Source organism: Mobula birostris, chromosome 7 (genome assembly GCF_030028105.1).
Source record: "Mobula birostris isolate sMobBir1 chromosome 7, sMobBir1.hap1, whole genome shotgun sequence".
In the NCBI taxonomy this organism is placed as follows: Eukaryota; Metazoa; Chordata; class Chondrichthyes; order Myliobatiformes; family Myliobatidae; genus Mobula; species Mobula birostris.
In genome coordinates, this window is record NC_092376.1 from 6,888,261 (window position 1) to 6,914,959 (window position 26,699).

Consider the following 26,699-nt stretch of genomic DNA (forward strand, 5'->3'; position numbering starts at 1 on the left):
ACCACCCAGCAACCCACCTATTTAACCCTAGACTAATCACAGGACAATTTACAATGACAAATTAACCTGTTAATCAGTATGCCTTTGGACTGTGGGAGGAAACTGGACCACTCTGAGAAAACACATACACACAGACACACACACACACACACACACACTACACGTTTTTTTTTACAGAGGACGCTGGAATTGAACTCCAGGCTCCCATGCCCTGAGCTGTATTAGCATCGTGCTAACAGCTATGCTACCATGGCGCTATGCAGTGCTGACTTGGACTTTCTTGATAGAAATTATGGGTTCATCAGCCGCTGTCAGCATAGCCTAGATGGGTGCACATTGCAGTCATTGTGTGCAGATGCTGGAGACAATAAATGGAGGGGGCCAATGCAACTCTCTGGCTGTAGCATTTCAAAAGCAGTGCTGCACCTGCCTGTTTCACCACCCCAAATTACACTTCACCTGTGAGTCTGTTGGGGTCATCCACTGTGTCCGTTGCTCCTACATTGGTGAGACCCTACATGGATTGGGAGACCACTTTGTTGAGCACCATTTGGGATTTCCTGGTGGCCACCTGTTTCAGTTCCACTTACCAATACCATTCTGACATTCAGTCCATGGCTTACGCTGCCATGATGATACCACATTCAAGTTGGAGCAGCAACCCCTCATATTCTTTCTAGATGCCCTCCAACCTGATGGCATGAACACTGGTTTCTCAAACTTCCAGAAGTTTCTCCCCCTTCTCTGTTTTTCCATTCCTCTTTCTTGTACCCCTGCCACTCCTTGTCTTCTCACCTGCCTGTCAGCTCCTTCTGGTGCCCCTCCTCCTTCCTGTTCTCCCATGGTCCACTGTCTCTCCTTCAGATTTCTCCTTCAGCCTTTCACCTCTTCCACCTATCATCTTTAAGCTTCTTATTTCCATCCCCCAACCCTCCCCCACCCGCCAGCCACCTACCTTCCCCCTCATCTGGTCTCACCTATGACCTGCCAGCTTGTACTCCTTTCCTTTCCTTTCCATAAGACCATAAGACATAGGAACGGAATTAGGCCATTTGGCTTAGTGTGTTTGCTCGGCCATTCAATCATGGCTGATCCCTTTTGAAGCCAAAACTGTTCACAATACTCAAGGTGAGGCCTCACCAGTGCCTTATAAAGCCTCAGCATCACATTCCTGTTCTTGTATTCTAGACCTCTTAAAATGAATGCTAACATTTCATTTGCCTTCCTCACCACCGGCTCAACCTGCAAATTAACCTTTAGGGTGTTTTGCACAAGGACTCCCAAGTCCCTTTGTATCTCAGATTTTTGGATTTTCTCCGCATTTAGAAAATAGTCTGCACATTTATTTCTACTACCAAAGTGCATGACGATGCATTTTCCAACATTGTATTTCATTTACAACCACCTTCTTATTCAGGCTTCTGCCCTATTCCTTAACAGTTGTGATGAAGGGTCTTGGCCCAAAATGTCAACTCTTAATTCTCTTCCGTTGATGCTGCCTGACACCCTGAGTTCCTCCAGCACTTTGTGTGTGTTGCTCTGTGATAATTTCTTCCTTCTTCCCCACTCCTACCCTTTTATTCTGCCTTCTGTCCCCTTCCTTTCCAATCTAGAGAAAGGGTCATGGGCCTTTTTATTCCCCTCTGTAAATGCTGCCTGACCAGCTGAGTTCCTCCAACATTTTGTGTTGATTTATGTATACAACATTAGAGATATTACACGGAGTCTGACAGCTGGAGACTTTATTCTCTGTTAATGTTGTAAATAATTTTCATTTTTTACGCAGAAGAAATGAAACTAGACAAGGTGTTGGAAGAACAACAGAAAGAATCAGAATCAATTGGAAAATCATCCCTTGCATCTACTTCTCCAGTAGAAGACAAGAAAGTCCAGCTGGTCAAAAAACAGGAAGACGACAATGGGGGAAATCTAGTGCAGATGGTTAAGATCGAGGAACCTGGGTCAGAAAATAATGCAAAAGCTGACGGTGCTAAACCAACCAAAGAGAACAGTGTTAACAAAATGAGTGCTGATGGAGAAGGCAAACCCTGCAAAGCAGAACTGATGAATCTGAAAAGCTCAGGTGAAAGGAAGGTTTACAGTGGTAAGTTGACATCTGTAGAGTGTGAAAGGCTAGAAGTCAGCGTTAAGGTGGAGCCAGTTGATGACATCAAAGAGAAATCCTCAGAAGAGCTCGAAAGGGCACTGAGGAATGTCAAGCAGGCGAAACTTCCTGTGAAAAAGCGCGAAATCAAACTTGCCGAGGATTATGACAAGGGCCCCATAAGCAAGCCTGTCACCCCTGTCAAAGAACTGTTGAAAGTAGAGGGAGAGCCTGTGAAGCAGGCACCCATAGGGGAGGATGGAAAACAACTAGTTAATGGTGAGGTGACCACTGGACCTCAGGTGAACCAGCACAAAACTGGGGAGGGAATCACAGAGGCTTCTGCTCCAGGGAAGACTGAGGAACCCAAGAGGAAACAGGAGACTGAAGCCATGCACCCAGTGAAGGAGGAAGAAAATGGGATTGATGGGCCAGGCACAAAAGGCTCGGAGCCGCCAATAAGCATTGCCACGGAGAATCATGGCAGTGTAATAAAAGTTGAGGCTAACCAGAACTGCATGACAAAGAGGAAAGGTGGGGACCCTGGCCTCCTAGAACTCGGGAAGTCTACTGAGGAAAAAAAATCTAAATGTGAGGATGAGGATTCTTCAAAATGCTCTGTGGACACCAATCTCTCCGAAAGGATGCTGCCTGACAAAAAGCAGGCGGATTGTATCAAAGGTGGGCAGGAGGAATGCAAGAAAGTTTCATTGAGAAGAACAAGGTCGTCCATGAGACAACAGGCACCAGAGAAAGCAGTGGCAGAAGAAACACCACAGAAAGTAGAACAAGTAGAGGAGAAAAAGCCAGAAACAGAACAGGGTGAGGCCAGATGTCTGAGGAGGTCACAGCGAATATCCAAACCCACCATAAAAGTGACTGAGAATCAAGAGAAGAAAGCAAGCAAGAAGGAAGAAGTGCCTGCACCCCTGAGTCCAAGAAAGGAAGAGAACCAGAGAAAACTGGAGAAAGATTCCTCCCTGTCAAGAGGAACAAAGGTACCATGGTATCTTCTCAAAAATCCCAGCTACATTATTTTGTTGTGTTGAGAAATGAATGTAAATCTTTCTTAATAGATCTAACAGACTAGGAAGCAAAAATGTTCAACTGAATGTCTCTACTGGCCATCAAGTACCTTCTATACAAATCCTATTTAGGGGTACGAGGTCCATAGCCATCTCCTTTTTGACCATTCGGGTACTCTTGTCTTAGGAAAATAGGTTGAGCGCGCAAGGGCTTTTCTCTTCGGAGTGATAGAGGATGAGTGCTGTCTTGATAGAGGTGTATGAGATTATCAGAGGCATAGACAGAGTGGATAGCCAAAGTCTTTTTTTTAAGGCCAAACTGTCTAATACGAGGGGGCAAAATTCTTGGGAGTAAGTCAAAAGTGAGATTTTACCTGGAGAGTGGTTGGTGCGTGGAACGTGCTGCTGGGGGTGGTGGTAGAGGCAGATATATTAGGGACGTCTAAGAGACTTAGATAGACACATGGATGAAAGAAAAATAGAGATCTATGTGGGAAGGAAGGGTTAGATTAATCATAGAATAGATTAAAGGGGCACAACATCGTGAGTTGAAGTACCTGCACTGTTCTATGTTCTACTCTTCTATATCCTTCTTAAGAGCCATGAGAGCACTCCGTAAAGCAGCGTGTTCCACATTATAGCCACTCCCCTGGTTCATGTAAATCTCCTACCTCTTACCCTGTACCTATGTTCTTTAATTTTAGTTATCTCTCCTAAAGGGATGTTTCTTAATATCTGCCCTGTCCACATCCCTCATAATTTTTGTGTACCTCTATCCCATCCAAACTAAGTCTCTCCTGCTTCAAGGAAAACAAAGCCACCCTATTTGGTCTCTCCTACCCACCCCACCCCCAATCCTTGAAATCATCCTAGTGTCCATAGAAGACAGAGAGCAGGAGTGAAAGGCTGTTATTTTGGCCTGAGGACTGTAACTAGTAGTTCTTTCTTTTTAAATCTTTTTATTGAATTAGTACACAAAAGGTAAACCATATAGGCACTGATACACAGTTGCAATATAACTTTACAAGAGATATTAATACACAAAAAAAAGTTAGAACGAACAGTGCAGTTTAGATATAAAATAACCAGGTAATATAATAGTATACTAATTTTCAAACATGTCAATAAGGAAAAAAACCCCAAAAAAAACCCACCGTGCAACTAACCTAAAAAGCAAAGCAAAGCAATGGGCTAACTAGGTACCAAGTAGAGTTAAACAAGTAGAGTTAAACAAAATAATCACGTCCTCAAACCCGACCTCCATTAAAAACAGTTAAAAAGCAAGAAGGGAATGTAGATATGGCCAGAGAAAGAAAAAAAAGTTACATTAAATGAAAATGTTGAATAAAAGATCTCCAAGTCTGTTCAAATTTAACTGTAGGATCATAAAGATTACTTCTAATTTTCTCCAGATTTAAACATAGTATCGTCTGGGAAAACCAAAAGAATGACTAGTAGTTCTGCAGGGATCAATGCAGAGACCTCTGTGCTTTGTGAAATATAAGAATAACTTACATGAAAATGTAGTGAAGGGCAAGTTTGCAGAAGGCACCAGGATTGTTGGAATCGTGGACACTGTTAAGAACTATTAAAGAATACAACGAGATATGATACCAATACTGATGAAGGGTCTTGACCCAAAATGCTGACTTTTTATTCATAGATGCTGTTTGACCTGCTGAGTCCAGCATTTTATGTGTTTTGCAACAAGATATAGTTTGGTTACAGATATGGGCAGACAGAGTTTAATCCAGACAAGTGTGAGCTGTTATCAAAAGTGGTCAAATGGAAGGAGAAGGCATACAGTTAATGGTAGGCCCCTTAACAGTATTGAGATTCACAGGGACCTTAGGGTCCAGGTCCATAGTTCACTGAAAGTGCTACACAAATAGATAAGGTGGTATGAAATGTGTGCCTTCATTGGTGGTGGTGGGGGGGGGGGTAATGAGTATAAAAGTAAGGAAGTCATGCTGCAGCTAGATAAAACTTTAGTAGTCAGGCCATACTTTATTTATTTATTTTATTTAGAGAAACAGCAGGAAACAGGCCCTCCTAGCCCAATGAACCGCACCGCACAGCAACCCACCTACTTAACACTAGCCTAATCACAGGACAATTTACAGTAACTAATTAACCCAATAACCTGTATAACTTCGGACTGTGGGAGAAAACCAGAGCACCTGGAGGAAACCGACGCGGTCACGGGGAGAACGTACAAGCTCCTTACAGATGGCACTGGAATTGGACTCTACTCTGAGCTGTTATTGCATTGCGCTAATCACTACTCTACCATGTCACATCAAATATTTGGAGTACTGTGTGCGGTCTGGCCACCCCATTACAGGAAGGACGTGGAGATTATGGAAAGGGTGCAGAAAAGGTTTGCCAGGAAGCTGTATGGTTTAGAGCATTTGAGCTATACGAAGACCAACTTGCGTCGTTCGTAAAGCATCGAAGATAGAGGAGACATAGAAACCTCTAAAATTATGAGAGGCACAGATAGCATAGACAGTCAGAATTTGTTTCTTGGGTGCAGAAACATCAAAAGCAAGGCAACATGCTTTTTAGGTTAGAGGGAGGAAGTTTCAAGGTGAATGAGGGGCAATTTTTCTATGCTGGGAGTGGTAGGTGCCTGAGTGGGTTACCAGGGAGAGAAGTGGAACTAGAGGTCATGGGTTAAGGGTGAAAGGTAAACTGTTAAGGGAACTTCTCCACTCAGAGGGTGGTGAGATTGTGGAAAGATCTGCCAGAGGAAGTGGAGGATGTGGGTTCATTTTCAACATTTAAGATAACTTTGCTTAAGTACGTGGATGGGAGGGGTATGGAGGATATGGTTCAGATGCAGGTTGATGGGACTAGGCAGATTAATAGATTAGCGTGGACTATGTGGGCCGAAGCATTCTATGACTGACATTTACTATTAACTTTACAGCGTAAGGCGAAAGCCAGCAGAAGGGCTAAATGGACCAAATCAAAGGGCTGGCGTAGACAGGACGAATCAAGTGAAGAGAGTGACAGCGACCAGCACGATGACGAATCTGATGAAGCAGAAGAAGAAAGGCCAGCAGAAGACGATGAGCCCTGTAAAAAATGTGGCTTGTCCAATCACCCTGAACTGGTAGGTCCCACTTGTGAGCCACTGGGTTATTTTCTTGGTGTTTTTGTGTTCCTTTTGGCTTTGGTATTTTAATTGGGTGACGGGATGGAGTTACATCTCTAGCAAAGGAGGTTGTAAGGTGCGCCTTCCATCTATAGCGCCCTGGTTATGATTTGTACTGCTGTGCTGTAGGTATTTCATTTTAACAGTTCTGTAAGAGCAGTCTGTTCTGTTTCGGTATGAGCTAAAGATAAGGACCTATGTTGCTCAACTTAGGAATGTGTCAGCCAATCAGGATGATGGAATTGGGAGAAGGTTCTAGAGAATGCTGGGCGGAGATGTTTTTGAGATGGACACTGGTGTAGGTCGAAGTCTTTTTACCGGGAACTGGGAGAAGACAGGAGGGAAGATGGCTGAGGATGCCATCCCTGTTGCACAAGGTGCTTGGTGCAGATGAATGGCTTCAAGGAGGAAGGACCAATATTCCCATGGGGGAGCACATTGGTTCAAGTTGATTTTGAGCAACATTCGGAATGTGTGTGTTTTCATGCAGACTGTGGGTCCAGCTCATGAGTTAAAGACAACTTCAAGATGAGCTCCAACTTAAGTGCACATTTGGACTCGGTTAACTGTAATAGGCCCTTTTTATTTTCTTCCTTTTCTTTTTCCTACTAACTGTTCAATAAAGCTGACATTTGTAATTGTACTTTCTTTATAATTGTGTGCAGTGTATGGTCTGTTATTTCTTGGCAACCGGCAATTGCAAAGGGGCAGTACGTTACACAGTATTCACAGAGATTGGGGTTCGGGTGGGCGAGACATCCCATCCTTCCGGGTTTGGTAGGATCCAAGTTATATCGACCCTAGACGTACGGAGTCTGCGGAAGATGGTTTTCACACTGCTGAGTCTAGTGGCTGTTAGCAAGGGACTAATGAGCTGCACTTCAAGAGAAGCTCAGTAAAAAAGGGGTTTCATTTTGGGGGCTATCATCCGTGATTGGATTCGCTGAATACTGTGTGATTGCTCTGAGAATTGATTGTGTATTTAAGCCTTTGTTAAACTATTGTCCAGGAAAGTGATTAAGATACGTGATTATAAAGACCTGGATGAAGAAGTAGAAGGGTGGGTTAGTAAGTTTGCTGATGACACAAAGGTTGGGGGTGTTGTTGGATAGTCTGGAAGGTTGTCAGAGGCTTAAGTGGGACATCGTTAGGATGCAGAATTGGGCTGAGAAGTGGCAGATGGTCTTCAACCCAGATAAGTGTAAAGTGGTTCATTTTGATAGGTCCAATTTGAAGACAGAATATAATTTAAATGGTAAGACTCTTGCCAGTGTGGAGGATCTGAGAGATCTTGGGGTCGGAGTCCATAGGACACTCAAAGCTGCTGCGCAGGTTGACTGTTTGGTAAAGAAGGTGTATGGTGTGTTGGTATTCGTCAACCATGGGATTGAGTTCAAGAGCCGTGGAGTAATGTTACAGTTAGATAAGACCTTGGTCAGACCCCACTTGTTCAGTTCTGGTCACCTCACTACAGGAAGGATGTGGATACTATAGAAAGGGTGCAGAGGAGATTTACGAGGATGTTGCCTGGATTGGAGGGCATACCTTATGAGAAGAGGTTGAGTGAACTTGGCCTTTTCTCCTTGGAGTGATGGAGGATGAGAGGTGACCTGATAGAGGTGTATAAGATGTTGAGGGGCATTGATTGTGTGGATAGCTGGAGGTTTATTTGCAGGGCTGAAGTGGCTAACACTAGGGGGCGTAGTTTTAAGGTGCTTGGAAATAGGAAATAGGCATTTATAGCGAGAGGATTCGAGTACAGGAGCAGGGAGGTACTACTGCAGTTGTACAAGGCCTTGGTGAGACCACACCTGCAGTATTGTGTGCAGTTTTGGTCCCCTAATCTGAGGAAAGACATCCTTGCCATAGAGGGAGTACAAAGAAGGTTCACCAGATTGATTCCTGGGATGGCAGGAATTTCATATGAAGAAAGACTGGATGAACTGGGCTTGTACTCATTGGAATTTAGAAGATTGAGAGGGGATCTGATTGAAACGTATAAGATCCTAAAGGGATTGGACAGGCTAGATGCAGGAAGATTGTTCCCGATGTTGGGGAAGTCCAGAACGAGGGGCCACAGTTTGAGGATAGAGGGGAAGCCTTTTAGGACCGAGATTAGGAAAAACTTCTTCACACAGAGAGTGGTGAATCTGTGGAATTCTGTGCCACAGGAAACAGTTGAGGCCAGTTCATTGGCTATATTTAAGAGGGAGTTAGATATGGCCCTTGTGGCTACGGGGGTCAGGGGGTATGGAGGGAAGGCTGGGGTGGGGTTCTGAGTTGGATGATCAGCCATGATCATAATAAATGGCGGTGCAGGCTCAAAGGGCCGAATGGCCTACTCCTGCACCTATTTTCTATGTTTCTATGTTTCTATGTACCGAAGGGATGTCAAGAGTAAGTTTTTCACACAGAGAGTGGTGGGTGCATAGAATGCACTGCTGGCGGCAGTGGTTGGAGCGGATACAATAGGGTCTTTTAAGAGCCTCTTGATAGGCACATGGAGCTTAGAAAAAGAGGGTTATGCACTAGGGAATTCTGGGCAGTTTCTAGAGTAGGCTACATGGTCGGCACAACATTGAGGGCTGAAGGGCCTGTAATGTGCTGTAAATTTCTATGTTCTATTATGGACACCGCAGAGATTAAGCATTGGTGTGATTCAAAGAGATTCCTCGTAACTAAAGCTTGTGTTCAGAGCAGGGTGGATATCTGCAACCCAGCTAAATTGCTGATAAGAGTTTTAAATTTGGTTTCAGTATTTGGGAAAGTTCTTTCCTAGCGTGTCACACCAATCAGCCATTCTTGTCTGGCGCGTAGTGTCAGGATTGGTCTCCTTTTGGATAAACTGGGTCACGATATGAATGTTCCTGACTCGACCCTTGTTTTTTTTCACGAGGCCGAGTGGCTAGCTCGATACTCGACGTGGCACGGATAGAAAGCGTGCTCAGGGGTCAGGTGGGGGTGTGGCCCGACTTAGATTTGAACTCGGGAGCTTTCACTCCGAAGTCCGAAGTCCGACGCTGATAGCACTGCGCCACCAGCCGGTCTTTGGGAAAGTTATGATCATGGAACAGCTGTTTGAACAAATGATGGGCAAAGATGTCATTTTAGTTCAGACTAACAGTGACGTGATGGGAGTGGATCTCTGTGTTATGCTTGGAGTACCTGGAGAGGCGGAGCAAGGGGCCGTTCATACTTTTAGAGAAGAGGCGTGGGTGTAGGCGACTGTGCTGAATTGGAAATCGAGTTTCCCATAGCTGAGAGCGGAGACTGTAAAGACAAGTTACTCTCATTTCTGCGGAGTCACGGGAAGGAGTTGTCTGATATGAAAAGTCTAATGAGTCCTTAAGTGGTTGATTTAAATTCTGAGCTCGTTTTGGTTATTAGATCACTGGTTGATAAATGCCGAAGTTTATTGTAGGCTGGGATCAAGCCCACACCTGATGGGGAAGAAGATTATGAGGCTTGGGCTGAGCAGACATCTCGGTTACTGATGAATGGCTGTGCTCAGATAACATGAAAAAGGGCCCAGCAGCTGAGGTTCCTAAAGGCAGAAAATCCGTTAGCCATCTATATACTACTAAAACTCTCACGCTCTGTTTGTCTGTTTGTGACCTCCAATTAGCGCAAACGGTACATTACGGCGGCACTATTTTTGGCTAAATCAACTTAAAATGCGCGAACTTACAGAATGCAGGCAAGGTTCAGGGCTATATATTTGTTAAAAATTGCTCACTCGCCAAAATCAACAGCCCTGCTTTCACCCGAGAGCCGATGTCAGCCATGATGGAAACCGCGACACAACACCATGACGTATGCGCACAGCCAGCCTCAGAAGCGGCTTATGATGCTCACAGCAGCGACACCAACCAGAGCAAAAGGGCAGGGCAGCTCTATTTTGAGTGGTCTCATTCTGCTAATCACCAGCAGCATGTGCAGGAGTGGGACAGATGAAACTGAGACCCATCAATAAGAGATAATTAAATCTTATTGTAACGACGTACTTCGAGACACCCATCAAATTCCTTGTTGCAGTTAAAGGGCAGCGGTGACTATATCGTGTCCATTTAGGAGAGCGCTGACCACATCATCAAGAATAATCAGCATCCTGGAGGCTTTGGTGTTACTGCTTCGTATCATCTATCCAGCATTAGGGTAAAAAAAAATGGTCAGCTTAATTATGCTGCGTGGAAGGAGAAGGGGGACATTATGATCAAGAGATGACGCCAAACGTCGTCGGGAAACGGCAAGGAGAGGGAGAGAATAAGAATCGGATGAGGCCAGGGCTACAGGACTCCAGGATCAAAGAGTCAGGACAAAAAAGACGAGGGAAGAGACAAAGGAGCTGAGAAACGCACGTCTCCAGGATCAGAGACAAATTACAAACAGCAGAAGAGATAAAGAGAGGGGGGATGAAACGGCTGCACTTCTCCAGAATGACAAAAACAGGCACAGGAGGAGGAGAGAGGAAGAGACAAAGGAGCAGAGAAATGCATGTCTCCAAGATCAGAGACAAAGAATAAACAGCAGAAGATTAGATTAGATTATGAGGACACTCAGTTCTCGTTTATTGTCATTTAGAAACGCATGCATTAAAAAATGATAGTGTTCCTCCAGAATGATATCACAAGAAGCACAGGACAAACCAAGACTAAAACTGACAAAACCACATAATTATAACATATAGTTACAACAGTGTAAAGCAATACCGTAATTTGATAAAGAGCAGACATGGGCACGGTAAAAAAAAAGCCTCAAAGTCCCGATAGCCCCATCATCTCACGCAGACGGTAGAAGGGGGAAACTCTCCCTGCCATGAACCTCCAAGCGCCGCAAACTTGCCGATGCAGCTCCATTGGAAGCACCCGACCGCGACAGACTCTGAGTCCATCCGAAAACTTTGAGCCTCCGACACGGAGCACCGAGCACCATCCTCTGCCGAGTGCTTCAACCCTGCCCCGGCCACCGAGTAACAAGCAAAGCCGAGGACTTGGGGCCTTCCCCTCTGGAGATTCTGGATCACACAGTAGCAGCAGCAGCGAAGCAGGCATTTCAGAAGTTTCACCAGATGTTCCTCCGTGCTCTCACGTCTGTCTGCGTCAAATCAGGATTGTGCACGGCACCCTACTTGACAGATAACAGACATCACCACCGGAGTGGCCGCTGTGAACTGCGTCACGCTGCCATCTTCTCCTCCCGCCAGAGATGAAGAGACGGTGGATGAAAGGACTGCACGTCTCCAGAATGACAACGAGAGGCACAAGGGTGGCAGATCAACCAGAAATGATGCCATCAAAAGTGTCCTTCGTTAAACGAAGAGGAGCTATATTTGCCTTGCTATACGTTGTTCTTCTTTAATAAACTGAGGTTTTCTTCTTCAACTTCCAAAGCAAAGTGATACCAATAGCATTCAGCAAAATTTAATGTTCATTCTGTTCACATCAGACTGCACTACCCTTCTTTCACAGGGTGCCCCAACGGGTCACCCCATTGTCTAGTGTCAGCTAATTACTGCAATGTCTGGAGGATGCTTTTGGCACTGCTGGAAATGCAGCCGATCTTAGAATGAAGCGTAGGCACACATTTCAGGAGGAAAGAGAGAAGTTGTCAGCCTACATTTTCACGTTAGAGAAGCTGCTGCACTGTTTTTGCCACAAAGGGGATATACAGCTGTCTTGAGAGAAATTGAATGAAGATGGAGCAAGTTGTGAAGGGCGGGCTGTCAGATGACGTGATTGCTCTAAGATATGCCCTCCTCCATCTTTTACTAAGTTACTCAGAGAAGTTAGAGAGGAAGAGAACACAATGGAGTAGCAGGAGGCCTCCATCAGCAGGACAAAGTCCTCAGTGTTACAGTCTACCTTGTTAAGATCTTGCATATTATTGTCTGTCTGTAGGGCACGTGGCCAAGTGGTTAAGGCATTGGACTAGCGATCTGAAGGTCTTGAGTTCGAGCATTAGCCAAGGGAGCATGTTGTGTTCTTGAGCAAGGCACTTAATCACACATTGCTCTGCAATGACACTGGTGCCAAGCTGTATGGGTCCTAATGCCCTTCCCTTGGACAACATTGGTGTCGTGGAGAGGGGAGACTTGCAGCATGGGCAACTGCTGGTCTTCCATACAACCTTGCCCAGCCCTGCGCCCTGGAGAGTGAAGGCTTTCCAGGCGCAGATCCATGGTCTCGCAAGGGTAACGGATGCACTGTTGTATCTTGTAAACACAAGAGCTACCTTCTATCTAGGTAGCTTCCAACTTGATATCATGAATATCCATTTCTCCCTCTCCTTCCCTCTTCTTCTATTCCCCAGTCTGGTCTGTTACTTCTTCTCCTCACCTGCCTATCACTTACCCCTTGTGCCCTTCCTTCTTCCCTTTCTCACATGGTTCACTCTCCTCTCCTATCAGATTCCTCCTCCTCCAACCCTTCACCCTTTCCACCCGTCTGGCTTAACCTATCATCTTCTAGTTAATCCTCCTTCCCCTCCACCCACTTTTTTAAAATTCTGGTATCTTCTCCCTTCCTTTCCAGTCCTGATGAAGGGTCTCGGCCCAAAATGTCGACAGTTTATTCATCTCCATGCATGATGCGTAGCCTGCTGAGTTCCTTCAGTATTTTGTGTGTGTTGCATTGTTGTTTCTCTGTTGTTACACATTATTTTGTATTGTTATTGTTTTCTCTTGTTTTATCTCAATACACTGTGTAATGATCTGACCTGTGTGAACGGTTTGCAAGACAAACTTTTCACTGTATCGCAGTACATGGCCAATCATAAAACAATTCCAATTCCAGTCTGTACTTGCACGCAGATTGTGAAACTTGTTGGGGAGCCTGCAGGTGATGGTGTTACCATGAGCTTGCTGCCTTGAAGCACCACAGTAGCGTACTATTCAGCGCAGTGCTTTACTCCGCCAGCTATATGATCAGGTTTCAATTCCTGCTGCTGTCTTTAAGGAGTTTGTACGTTCTCTCCGCGACTGCGGGGGTTTCCTCCGGGTACTCCAGTTTCCTCCCATATTCCAAACATGTATGGGTTAGTAGGGGCTAGTAAGATATAGGCATGTGATGTTGATGGCCTAAGCATGACGACACTTTGCTACCCCAGCACAGTCCTCGCTGATTTGATTTGATGCAAACAACAGTTTACACTGTGTGTCTTGATGTACATGTGACAAATAAAATTAACCTTCATGTAAAATAAAGCTTTGTGGTATTGTGAATTGCTTGTAGTAGCCAGCGGAAGTATTCATACTGATACTGATTAATAGCCTAAATCTTTCTTTCTCCGAAGATTTTGTTGTGTGACTCCTGTGACAGTGGTTATCACACTGCATGTCTACGACCGCCATTGATGACGATCCCAGATGGCGAATGGTTCTGTCCTCCTTGCCAACACGTGAGTACCTCCATTAGACGAAACTAATGGCTTTGTGACCAAATTTTTAGATGGTGCAAAGATAGGTGGGGTTGGAAGTAGTAACGAAGAAGCAGGGAGTCTGCAAAAGGACATGGATGGATTAGGAGAATGGGCAAAGAAGTGGCAGATACAATAAAGTGAAGGGAAGAGCATGGACATGCACTTTGGTTGAAGAAATAAAGGTGTAGAAAATTCAGAAATCAGAGGTGCAAGGGGACTTGGGAGTCCACCTGCAGCATTCCCTAAAGGTTATTTTGGAATTTGAGTCAGTAGTAAGAGCGTAAATGCAATATTAGCATTCATTTAGAGAGGACTAGAATATAAAAGCAAGCATATAATCCTTAGACTTTATAAGGCATTGGTCAGACCATTTGGAGTATTGAGGAACTCAGCAAGTCAGGCAGAAACTATGGAATAAGCAGTCAATGTTTCAGGCCAAGACTCTTCATCTGTTTTGGACCCCATATGTAGTAAAGGATATGCTGGCGTTGGAGAGGGTCCAGAGGAGATTTACAAGGATTATCCCAGGAATGAGAGGGTTAATGTTTGAGGGGCACTTGATGGCTTTGAGCCTGTACTCGCTGGAGCTTAGAAGAATGGGGGGGGGTGGTGCGGGGGATCTCATTGAAATTTACCGAATATTGAAAGGCAAAATAGCGTGGACATTAGTGGGAGAGTCTAGGACTAGAGAGCATAGCATCAGAATAGAAAGATGTCCCTTTAGAACAGAAATGAGGAATTTTTTTAGACAGAGAATGGTGAATCTGTTGTATTTAATGCAGAGGTTGGTAGGATCTTGATTAGTAAGGGCATCAAAGGTTATGGGGAGAAGGCAGGAGAATGGGGTTGAGAGGGAAAATAAATCATCAAAAAAAGTATGACTATGGAATAACAGAGCAGACTTGAGTTGCAGAATAGCCTAATTCTGCTCCTATGTCTTATGGTTTTATTTCATCTGGGATAAAAACTAACCATGTGTGATAGCTCAAGAACTATCCATTCTCTTACATCCCCATTGTACTTGTTCCTTGAATGTAGATGTTTTGCCAATGCTGTATCTATTGCTTGTTCCCTAGGTACCCCAACAAATTGCTTGTATTCAGGATGAATGGCTCACCAGGGCTTTGAGCCATTCCCTGTGTTGAGAGTCAAGCACTGTTATTGTGGTTAGCAGGATTCAAGTGCCTAAAAGACAGTTAGCGAGAAGTTTTAATCAGAATCAGATTTACTATCACTGATATGACATGAAATTTGTTGTTTTGTGGCAGTAGGTCAGCAAAGATATAAAATAATTATAAATTACTAAAAATAATGCCAAAAAAGGAAATAATGAGGCAGTATGCACAAACTTTTTGGAAATCTGATGATGGAGGGGAAGTAGCTATTCCCGAATAGTTTCAGATGGTCCCTGTTTGGGTGTTGTCGTTTTTGTGGCAGAGTAGCGTGGTGGTTAGCAGAACACTATTATTGTCCCAGTGACCCAGGTTCAATTGTCACCACAGTCTGTAAGGAGCTTTTACTTCATCTCTGTGACCATGTGGGTTTTCTCTGGGTGCTCCAGTTTCCTCCTACGTTCACTAGGTTAATTAGTCACATGGGTGTGTAATTGGGTGGCACGGGTTCATTGAGAAGGGCCTGTTACCGTGCAGTACTTCTAAATAAAATAAACAAAAGTGAAGTAGCTGTTCTGCAGATTGATACAAGCATGGAATAGAAATGCAAGAAATGTTTGAGGAATTCTTGCTGGGATGTTGATGTGGTCGGATGGCAGTCATCACAGGATAGTTTATACAACTTTCCACTCATAAAGCCGATCCTCTTGATACAAGCTTAATATTAATGGGCAATTGTGTCTTATTGAGTGAATATATGATTGCAATTGAAAGTTAATCTTTATTTTATCTGTTCCGTCCATCTACAGAAATTTCTGTGCGAGAAACTAGAAGAGCAGTTGCAGAATATCGATGTGATGATTAAAAAGAGGGAAAGAGCTGAGAGAAGGTAATGCAAGAAAATCTGGTCTCTAGAGGTCACTTGTGCGACATAAATTTGATTTGTGACTTTGATTTTTCTCATGATTAAAGTCAAAATTAGGTCTACAGTAATACAGTCTTCTGGTTTTACAGTAATACCGTCTATTGGGTGCACAGTAAATGCAGTCTATTGGGTGTACGGGAGTGCGGTCTGTTGGGTGCACGGGAGTGCGGTCTGTTGGGTGCACGGGAGTGCGGTCTGTTGGGTGCACGGGAGTGCGGTCTGTTGGGTGCACGGGGAGTGCGGTCTACTGGGTGCACGGGGAGTGCGGTCTACTGGGTGCACGGGGAGTGCGGTCTACTGGGTGCACGGGAGTGCGGTCTATTTGGTGCACGGGAGTGCGGTCTATTTGGTGCACGGTAAGTGCGGTCTGTTGGGTGCACGGTAAGTGCGGTCTGTTGGGTGCACGGTAAGTGCGGTCTGTTGGGTGAACGGTAAGTGCGGTCTGTTGGGTGCACGGTAAGTGCGGTCTGTTGGGTGCACGGTAAGTGCGGTCTGTTGGGTGCACGGTAAGTGCGGTCTGTTGGGTGCACGGGAGTGCGGTCTGTTGGGTGCACGGGAGTGCGGTCTGTTGGGTGCACGGGAGTGCGGTCTACTGGGTGCACGGGGAGTGCGGTCTACTGGGTGCACGGGGAGTGCGGTCTATTGGATGCACAGTAAATGCGGTCTATTGGGTGCACGGTAAGTGCGGACTATTGGGTGCACGGTAAGTGCGGTCTGTTGGGTGCACGGTAAGTGCGGTCTGTTGGGTGAACGGTAAGTGCGGTCTGTTGGGTGAACGGTAAGTGCGGTCTGTTGGGTGCACGGTAAGTGCGGTCTGTTGGGTGCACGGTAAGTGCGGTCTGTTGGGTGCACGGGAGTGCGGTCTGTTGGGTGCACGGGAGTGCGGTCTGTTGGGTGCACGGGAGTGCGGTCTGTTGGGAGCACGGGAGTGCGGTCTGTTGGGAGCACGGGAGTGCGGTCTGTTGGGAGCACGGGAGTGCGGTCTGTTGGGTGCACGGGAGTGCGGTCTGTTGGGTGCACTGGAGTGCGGTCAGTTGGGTGCAGGTGAGTGCGGTCTGTTGGGAGCACGGGAGTGCGGTCTATTGGGTGCACAGTCATGCAGTATTTTGAATTTCATTTTGTGTTGCTTCTCAACCTTGCCTCATTTTGTTCAATCCTCTGCCATTTTCTTGAAACTGTTATGGCTCTTTGCTGTTTGGATCATACTGTACATTATGAGTTGTATCTGAATTATCTGTCATCTGCTGTCAACGTGGTCTCACTCTACTTGAAAGTTTCCTGTTGCCCCTGTTCTTCCTTCCTGCTGAAGATTAATGAGCAACTGTTCAGTTGCAGCTGTCTGTACCACCTGGATCACTCAAGTGTAACCCCTGTCGCAATCGCTTACTGGCAGGCTGCTGCCTATATGGCTCACTGTAGAGACTATATGAGCACAGAGCCAGTTGTATTCTCAGAAAGCCCCTAACGGGTGACGAAGACCCCCTCCCCCAAGGCCCCAAACCCAGAAGCTGTTGGATCATTGTTTGTGGACCACTACAGCATAGAAACAGGCGCTTCAGCCCATCTTGTCCATGCTGAACTCTGATTCTGCCTTGTCCCATCAGTCTGCACCTGGACCATAGTCCTCCATACCCCTCCCATCCATCAAATATCCAAACTTCTCTGAAGTGTTACAGTGCTACAGTGCACTAGCAGCTCGTTCCATTCTATCACCACCCTCTGAGTGAAGGAGATCCCTCTCAGCTTCCCCTTAAATATTTCTCCTTTCACCCTTAATCCATGACCTCTAGTTCTGGTCTCATCCACCCTCAGTGGGAAAAGCTTTCTTGAATTTACCCAATCTGTACCCCTTCTTAATTTTGTATACCTCTATCGAATCTCCTCTCTTTCTCCTATGCTGCAGGGATTAAAGTTCTAATCTATTCAATCTTTTCCTATAACTCAGGTCCTCAAATTCTGACAACATCCTTGTAAATTTTTTCTGTACTTTTTCAATATTATTGATATCTTTCCTGTAGGTGGGTGACCAGAACTGCATACAATATTCTAAATTTGCCCCCACCAATGTCTTATACAGCTTGAACATAACATCCCAACTCCTGTACTCAGTACTTTGGTTTGTGAAGGCCAGTGTGCTTCAGTCTGTCCTCATGCCTCTACCTGAGACGCCAACTTTCAAGGTATTACGGATCTGAATTCTCAGATCCCTCTATTCTGCCGCACTCTAGGTCACTGATATTCACAAACATTCGGATCATTTTCACTGTCCTTTCTATCAAAGGACCTACCATCCCTGAAATCTGCATGATTGCCATGTATATTTGGGAATGTTGGTAAATACACCACATTCTTCCACCACCGCTCTCCTGTGATGTCCGGTGAATACTGTTTGTATGAGTTGGGTTGTATTGAATGTTTAGTGCTGGCAAGTAATGAACTATCCTTAATCAACGTGCACCTGGAGCTAGGGTCAGGGCCATAGGTGGGTCAAGAGCATGGGTGAGTTTGTAGCTGGAGCTAGTATATGCTTGTTTTCCATCTCGTTGGTTTGTTATTCACAGGAAGTCTCTCCCTCACTAATCACAATGATTTAACGTAAAAGTAATGTTTAAAAATATATTCTCTTCCAATCTTAAAGTATAGCACACTACATTGAAAACCAAAACCTAAAAAATACGAGAAACACAACTAATTAGCTTCTCCTGGAGCCTGCGTCCTCAATTCATTGAAATAGGGACCCCCCCACCCCCACCACCCCTTGTTTGCACTAGGTTTAACTTGGTTCAGGTTTCCCAGAAGGTGGTCTGGAAAATCTGCAGAAGATCATGCTTACTATGTAGGCCAGCACTGAAATTGGAAGGTCCATGGTGATATATGGGAAAGCCCTAGCATAGAGTGGAAGATCTGTGCTATTGTGCTTACGAGTAGGATTTTTAATCTCCTGACATTATAATAGCCTGAGATAGGTGTGTTTCACCTGTCACCTGTGTCGTACTCGATTGGACCCGATGCAGTAGCAATTGTACCACAAATACACTGACACACGTAATTCTTTTCAAATCTTTATTCTCTACTCATAGCATGCTATGGGGGAAGTTACAGACTGATCTCCCAAAAGAACCAGTCCAGACACTGCCCCCGAATTACTCAATTCTCCACAACTTATAACATTGATCAGGTAGCAGGAAATCTTACGATTACAAGTTTAGACAATATTAGAATCATTTCAATCACATGCTAAGATACAATTAGATGTAAAATAATCATTGGTTAGTTAGTTATAAATATTTTAAGCCAAAGCTAGCCCATCAGTTCCTCAGTCAGACCCTTCCCCTTTTCTCCAGAATGTTCTAGCCTTTACCTCATCCCTCCCATATTTAGCTATACCTTGAGCTGCTTCTGCAAGATCAGAAAGTTCTTTATTTGAGCCTTTTCCTATCTTTAGATAATAATGACTAGTACATCACCTGTTGCAGAGTGAAGCTTCTTTCTGACTTGTCCAAACTGTCCAAAGCAGTAAGCCAAGGCGCTTACAAGGTGATTGATAAGTTAATCATTGTCCTCTGTTTTTCCCCCTATTTACCTATCCCTTCATTCCATCAACCTGCCAACCTGAACTCCTTTTTTTTTCCCACCTTCTTATTCTGGCTTTTTCCCCGTTCCTTTCCACTCCTGATGACGGTCTTGCCCAAAACGTTGACTGTTTATTCATTTCCATAGATGCTGCCTGACCTCAATTCTTCCAGCATTTTGTGTGTTGCTCTGGATTTCCAACATCTGCAGACTCTGGCATTTATGGAGAATATCCAATGTTATTTTCCACTTCAAAAGCTTTGTAGGATTCTGTGGGGATAACCAGAAGTGGAATTGTTAGGGTCACGTTTTCAAACAAGTCGCATACCTTTATAAGCAGTAACAGTGCACAATTATAATTGGAGAATTGGTTTATTACTGTCACATGTACTAAGATGTAGTGAAAATCTTGTCTTGCATACCTGTTAGAGAATTTAGAACTGATCAAAAAGCAAAGTAGGCCACGTTGTCACACACCTTTTGGTTTTGCCCATTACTGACTGGATTTTGGTCCAAAATATTTGACTGGCATTCAGAGGCCTATAAAAGATCCTTCCCTTTGGAAGCTGGTCTCGCTATATTTGGCTGCTTGCAACCTACTATTTGTTTCCCTGCAGCCATGCAACAATTTCTGATGCTGGGGATGACTGTTGCCAAAAGACTTATCTTGAGGGAATGGAAATCACCCTCTGCCCCTTCCTTTCGGAAATGGATGGCTGATATGATCTCAGTCATGCAGATGGAGAAACTTAGGTTCTTGGGTTCTTGAGAACCAATTTAATTAAAAAATTTTGGGTTACCTGGGATCCATTTCTTGCCTACCTGGATGAGGCCGGGGGCGGATGAGCAATTTCCCCCAGCTGATTTCTCACGGCCCTCATTTGAGATTTAATGTTTAGTATTTTTGAGCACTTTGTACAATAGGCATCTCTCTAATGTTATGTCCTTTTTTTTTTTGCTTATTTCATTTTTACACATGTCTGAGCTGGTATATTTTTGTTGATTTCGTTACTTTATTTTCAAAATTTTCAAAAAAAAAACATTTTAAAAAAAAAGCAAAGTAGGCAAAGACCTCGAAGCTAGTTACCACCCTTATTTGTGGATTCACGGGGAGCCGTTCCACACAACACCTCCACCAACACAAGGTTACAATTCAAATTTATACAGTGAGTCTAATCACACTAGATCCAGACTTTGCTTCTGCAATTTACACAACATTTGCACCTATACAGTCGGTTTCTCATTGAAGGCATGGTTTATTGTTAGTTAGTACAAGGAAGTTAGATGCATTTTTTAAAAATCACATTCTCCCCATGATTATGCTAACCCCCAGATCTCAAGCTTAACCCCTTTCCTCCACAGTCTCCTCCTTTTTGATTGGTAGTTCAACCCTATACCTCCTCATCTTCCAAATACAGGCTTCATAATCTGGGGGCAGAGGCCGCATGTTTAAGCAAGTGTCTTCAGCATACTCAGGATTAACTGATTCTGGTTTCATTTTAGGAAACATCCTCACAGGTTTGGGTCGAGGGTTTGGCATCAAGGTGCAAGTACATTGGATAACCTAGTGACCACCAAGACCCTGAGGAATAATGATCATGAAATTCCTCTCCTAGTTTCTTTATCTTTTCCATTTTCTCCTTAATGTGGCCTGCCAGATTAGTTATATATTCGGATTCATCAGGAATATGGGTACAGCACTCCTGTCCTATGATGACACAAGTGCCTGCTCTCTCAGTTAACACGAAACCTAGGGCCATACAATTCCGCAAAGCCACAGTTCTGGTAGCTACTATTTCAGCGGTTATTCTTTAATTTGCAACTGCGTACCCTCTGGAGCTAAGGCAGTGACATTAGCTAACTTTTTGAGGGCTTAAGCCATCCGTGTCACTTCTTGAGCTGCTCTGCCTGCCCCAGACATAGGAAACTTAATCATCTAGAACCTTTCTGTATCTGTAATCGCCTTCTTTCTCCCTGGGTGGGCAAGAAAAAGAGAGTATCAATTCATAAGAGTGATGTCCCGCTGGTACTACAAATCCAGGGTAACAACATCTGGTCCATTTGAGAGGTAACCAGGGGAAAGCTTGATCCCCACATATCCAGTATTTAATAATCGTGGGGACCTTTCAGAGGTGCTGTGGTTACCCTGCCATAAATCAGTCTTTTCTCAGCATCTTCTCCTTCCCATTAACTGATCTGTCTTGTTTTCCTGACACCAGTACTTTTCATCTGTTTGAGTAGCTACATGCAATCTAGGCACAATATGATTTGTTAATACCATCCTTATACCATCCTTCAAAGCAATTTCCCTTAAAAAATACTGATCCGATTAACATCCATGGAACCTTGTTCTTCTATTGATTATCTATTCCCTCCTGTATCCATTCCTTCCCTTTGTCTGGCTGGTAACAGATTTTACAACTGGTTATTTTAGTTTTTTTAATATAATTTTTATAACTGTGGTTATTTTATTGAAGCATTCTCACTCTTTCTCATTGAAGGGAATTGGCCATAAGGGGAAAACCTCCTGCTTCATGCATAGGAATCCCTATGCACACTCAACAGCTAATTATATTAGTCCGTGTGGCATATTCATGAGCTAAGCCCAAGTAAGTATTATAGGTTCTCCCCAGCTTAATAAACCCCATTTGTCCACACAACAAAAGTAAATTCTTCATAATTCAGTTTTCCGTCTTCCCTTCTTCAAGAGAAGATAACTTGCACCTGGTTCCATGTGTCCAATCAGGCTTCCCCCTGTCCTCATCACCAGGATCATCTGATAGGGCCTTTTCCACAGAGGAGAAACAGAGTCTTTCTTAAGCGTCTCCAGGTTGAAAGGAATGAGTATTTTCTTCCCACAGCTGAGGTAATGCAGCAACCTGTCTTTGGTTTGCACTTACTGCTTCGCCAAGGGCTTTAACAATTTCTATGGTTTTCTCATTGGTCCAGACCAAGTACGGTTGTGCACTAGTCAAAGGGGGCCGAGACCTTGCTGGCATTGGCCTTCTCATCAACACTTCGAAGGGAGTCAGTTTAGTTGTCCGGCTCCCCTGATTTCTTAGAGGGCATAATGTTATGAGAAGAGCCTCTGGTCATTTCAGTCCAGTTTCCTGACATACCTTAGCCAATGTACCTTTTAATCATTCATTCTTTCTGCTAGACTGAGGAATGGGGCTGATATGGAAGGTGATATTCCCAAGTAAATCCTAACGTCTGACCCCAATTCATTAATTAATTTACCTGCAAAATGTGTCCCTCTGTCACTGTTAAAAGTATGGAACCCCAAATCCGGGAATAATTTCCTTCATTAATATTACCCACAGTTTGAGCATCATCTTTTCTAGTGGAAAATGCCTCTACCCATTTGGAGAACATGTCCACTATTACTAATAGGTATTTGTAACCCCCACTGGTAGGCATGTGCACAAAATGTATTTGTATTTTAGCAAATGGTGCCTCCACAGGTGACTTACCCCGATTGTTTCTTTGGAAAATTTCACAGCTTCGCACAACCTGTCCTGCAATTACTGTTAATCCTGGTACAAACCATCGTTGTTGTATTTGATGACCTTTCCCATGTACTAGTCAAACAAGGTCTTGTAGGAGATTCCTGGACACGCAGGGCGATTACCCCCAATCAGAGTCCCTGAAACACTACTTTTTCTTCCATATTCCCGTCTCCTTTTCCAGGGTCCTGTCTTTGGTGGAAATTAAATCTTTCAGGTTTGGGGCATGGTTACAGGGATACATTGTACCTGCATATGTACTAGCATGTCCTTTCCTGCACTAGCAGCTTTTCTAGCAGCCACATCAGCAGCAGCATTTCCTTTAGCTATGGGATCTAAGGTATTACTGTGAGCTTCACACTTAATAATAGCAATTTGTTTTGGCAGCTGAGCTGCTTGAAGCAGATATTTAATAAGATGCGCATGCTGGATGGGTTTACCCGTGGACGTAATGAACCTTCTACGTTGCCAAAGTAGGTATTCATAATGACCTGATTATTCATCTTGCACCATTCTACCCATTTCTCGCCTCTTTCATTTCTTCCCCACTCCAAATTTTCCTGCGGTATTTCCATCAGCACCTTGTCCTACTTTAGCATTTAGATCTCCCATGACAATAACAATTTCTTGAGATTTGCATCTATTCTTTGCTTGTTCAAGCTCTTCATAGAACTTATCTATATCCTCATTTGTTAACTTAAGACAAAAATTTACAGTTGAAGTAAGGAATAGATTTCAAAGTCTAGAAATAGAATCTATTGAAGATGATAGCAATCATGTAGAAATGAAGTTTAACTCTCTGAGGGATGCTTTGGTAGAATCAGCAAAGTCAGTGATTCCAAAAAAAGAAAAAAGCACAAAGAATAAGTGGATGACAGATGAAATCAAAAATCTATTGGAAGAAAGGAGACTGAAGAAAGCAAATCCTATGGAATATAAGTCCTTAGATAAAAAAAAATTAAAAGCTTATGTCAAAAAGTCAAAGAAGAATGGTTAAACCAGGAATGTGAGCAAGTAGAAAGAATCCCTATTACTGATCCAAAAAGGGTACATCAACAAATAGAAACATAGAAAATAGATGCAGGAGTAGGCCATTCGGCCCTTTGAGCCTGCACCGCCATTTATTATGACCAACTCAGAACCCCGCCCCAGCCTTCCCTCCATACCCCCTGATCCCCGTAGCCACAAGGGCCATATCTAACTCCCTCTTAAATATAGCCAATGAACTGGCCTCAACTGTTTCCTGTGGCAGAGAATTCCACAGATTCACCACTCTCTGTGTGAAGAAGTTTTTCCTGATCTCGGTCCTAAAAGGCTTCCCCTCTATCCTCAAACTGTGGCCCCTCGTTCTGGACTTCCCCAACATCGGGAACAATCTTCCTGCATCTAGCCTGTCCAATCCCTTTAGGATTTTATACGTTTCAATCAGATCCCCCCTCAATCTTCTAAATTCCAACGAGTACAAGCCCAGTTCATCCAGTCTTTCTTCATATGAAAGTCCTGCCATCCCAGGAATCAATCTGGTGAACCTTCTTTGTACTCCCTCTATGGCAAGGATGTTTTTCCTCAGATTAGGGGACCAAAACTGCACACAATACTCCAGGTGTGGTCTCACCAAGGCCTTGTACAACTACAGTAGTACCTCCCTGCTCCTGTACTCGAATCCTCTCGCTATAAATGCCAGCATACCATTCGCCTTTTTCACCGCCTGCTGTACCTGCATGCCCACTTTCAATGACTGGTGTATAATGACACCCAGGTCTGGTTGCACCTCCCCTTTTCCTAATCGGCCACCATTCAGATAATAATCTGTTTTCCTATTTTTGCCACCAAAGTGGATAACTTCACATTTATGCACATTAAATTGCATCTGCCATGAATTTGCCCACTCACCCAACCTATCCAAGTCACCCTGCATCCTCTTAGCATCCTCCTCACAGCTAACACTGCCACCCAGCTTCGTGTCATCCGCAAACTTGGAGATGCTGCATTTAATTCCCTCATCCAAGTCATTAATATATATTGTAAACAACTGGGGTCCCAGCACTGAGCCTTGCGGTACCCCACTAGTCACCGCCTGCCATTCTGAAAAGGTCCCGTTTATTCCCACTCTTTGCTTCCTGTCTGCTAACCAATTCTCCACCCACACCAATACCTTACCCCCAATAATGTGTGCTTTAAGTTTGCACACTAATCTCCTGTGTGGGACCTTGTCAAAAGCCTTTTGAAAATCCAAATATACCACATCCACTGGTTCTCCCCTATCCACTCTACTAGTTACATCCTCAAAAAATTCTCTGAGATTCGTCAGACATGATTTTCCTTTCACAAATCCATGCTGACTTTGTACGATGATTTCACCGCTTTCCAAATGTGCTGTTATCACATCCTTGATAACTGACTCCAGCAGCTTCCCCACCACCGACGTTAGGCTAACCGGTCTATAATTCCCCGGTTTCTCTCTCCCTCCTTTTTTAAAAAGTGGAGTTACATTAGCCACCCTCCAATCCTCAGGAACTAGTCCAGAATCTAACGAGTTTTGAAAAATTATCACTAATGCATCCACTATTTCTTGGGCTACTTCCTTAAGCACTCTAGGATGCAGACCATCTGGCCCTGGGGATTTATCTGCCTTCAATCCCTTCAATTTACCTAACACCACTTCCCTACTAACATGTATTTCGCTCAGTTCCTCCATCTCACTGGACCCTCTGTCCCCTACTATTTCTGGAAGATTATTTATGTCCTCCTTAGTGAAGACAGAACCAAAGTAATTATTCAATTGGTCTGCCATGTCCTTGCTCCCCATAATCAATTCACCTGTTTCTGTCTGCAGGGGACCTACATTTGTCTTTACCAGTCTTTTCCTTTCTACATATCTATAAAAGCTTTTACAGTCCGTTTTTATGTTCCCTGCCAGTTTTCTCTCATAATCTTTTTTTCCCCTTCCTAATTAAGCCCTTTGTCCTTGTCCTCCTCTGCTGAACTCTGAATTTCTCCCAGTCCTCAGGTGAGCCACTTTCTCTGGCTAATTTGTATGCTTCTTCTTTGGAATTGATACTATCCCTAATTTCTCTTGTCAGCCACGGGTGCACTACCTTCCTTGATTTATTCTTTTGCCAAACTGGGATGAACAATTGTTGAAGTTCATCCATGCAACCTTTAAATGCTTGCCATTGCATATCCACCGTCAATCCTTTAAGTGTCATTTGCCAGTCTATCTTAGCTAATTCACGTCTCATACCTTCAAAGTTATCCCTCTTTAAGTTCAGAACCTTTGTTTCTGAATTAACTATGTCACTGTCTATCTTAATGAAGAATTCCACCATATTATGGTCACTCTTACCCAAGGGGCCTCTCACGACAAGATCGCTAATTAACCCTTCCTCATTGCTCAAAACCCAGTCCAGAATAGCCTGCTCTCTAGTTGGTTCCTCGACATGTTGGTTCAAAAAACCATCCTGCATACATTCCAAGAAAATCAAGAATATCACTGGTAAAAAGCTCCTCTGTTCTTCAGGTGGATGTTTGAAAGCAAAGGACAGTACCATTATCATGGAAAAAGATGAGATTATGAACAGGTGGACTGAGTATATTCAGGAATTGTTTGAAGACGATCGAGGCGAGAAACCAGAAATTAAGAAGAACATTGATGGTCCAAGTATTTTAAAATCTGAAGTTCGTAATGCAATAAATAAGATGAAGAAAGGAAAGGCAGCAGGTCCTGATGAATTAGTAATAGAACAAATTATTGCCCTTGAAGATTATGTAATTGAAAAACTTACTGACTTAATCAATAACATTTATGAGACTGGAATAATACCAGAAGAGATGAAAATATCAGTATTTATCACTCTTCCTAAGAAACCTGGAGCAAT

The 26,699-nt window shown here is 43.9% G+C and overlaps 1 protein-coding gene across 1 annotated transcript in view; it reads left to right on the forward strand.

The window, feature by feature from the left end:
- Positions 1–26,699, forward strand: part of rsf1a (remodeling and spacing factor 1a) — a 111,877-nt gene that overhangs the window by 51,178 nt on the left and 34,000 nt on the right. Inside the window, 4 exon segments of the mRNA XM_072262560.1 lie at positions 1,787–3,102; positions 6,062–6,247; positions 13,580–13,684; positions 15,627–15,706. Coding sequence (XP_072118661.1) covers positions 1,787–3,102; positions 6,062–6,247; positions 13,580–13,684; positions 15,627–15,706 — 1,687 coding nt within the window.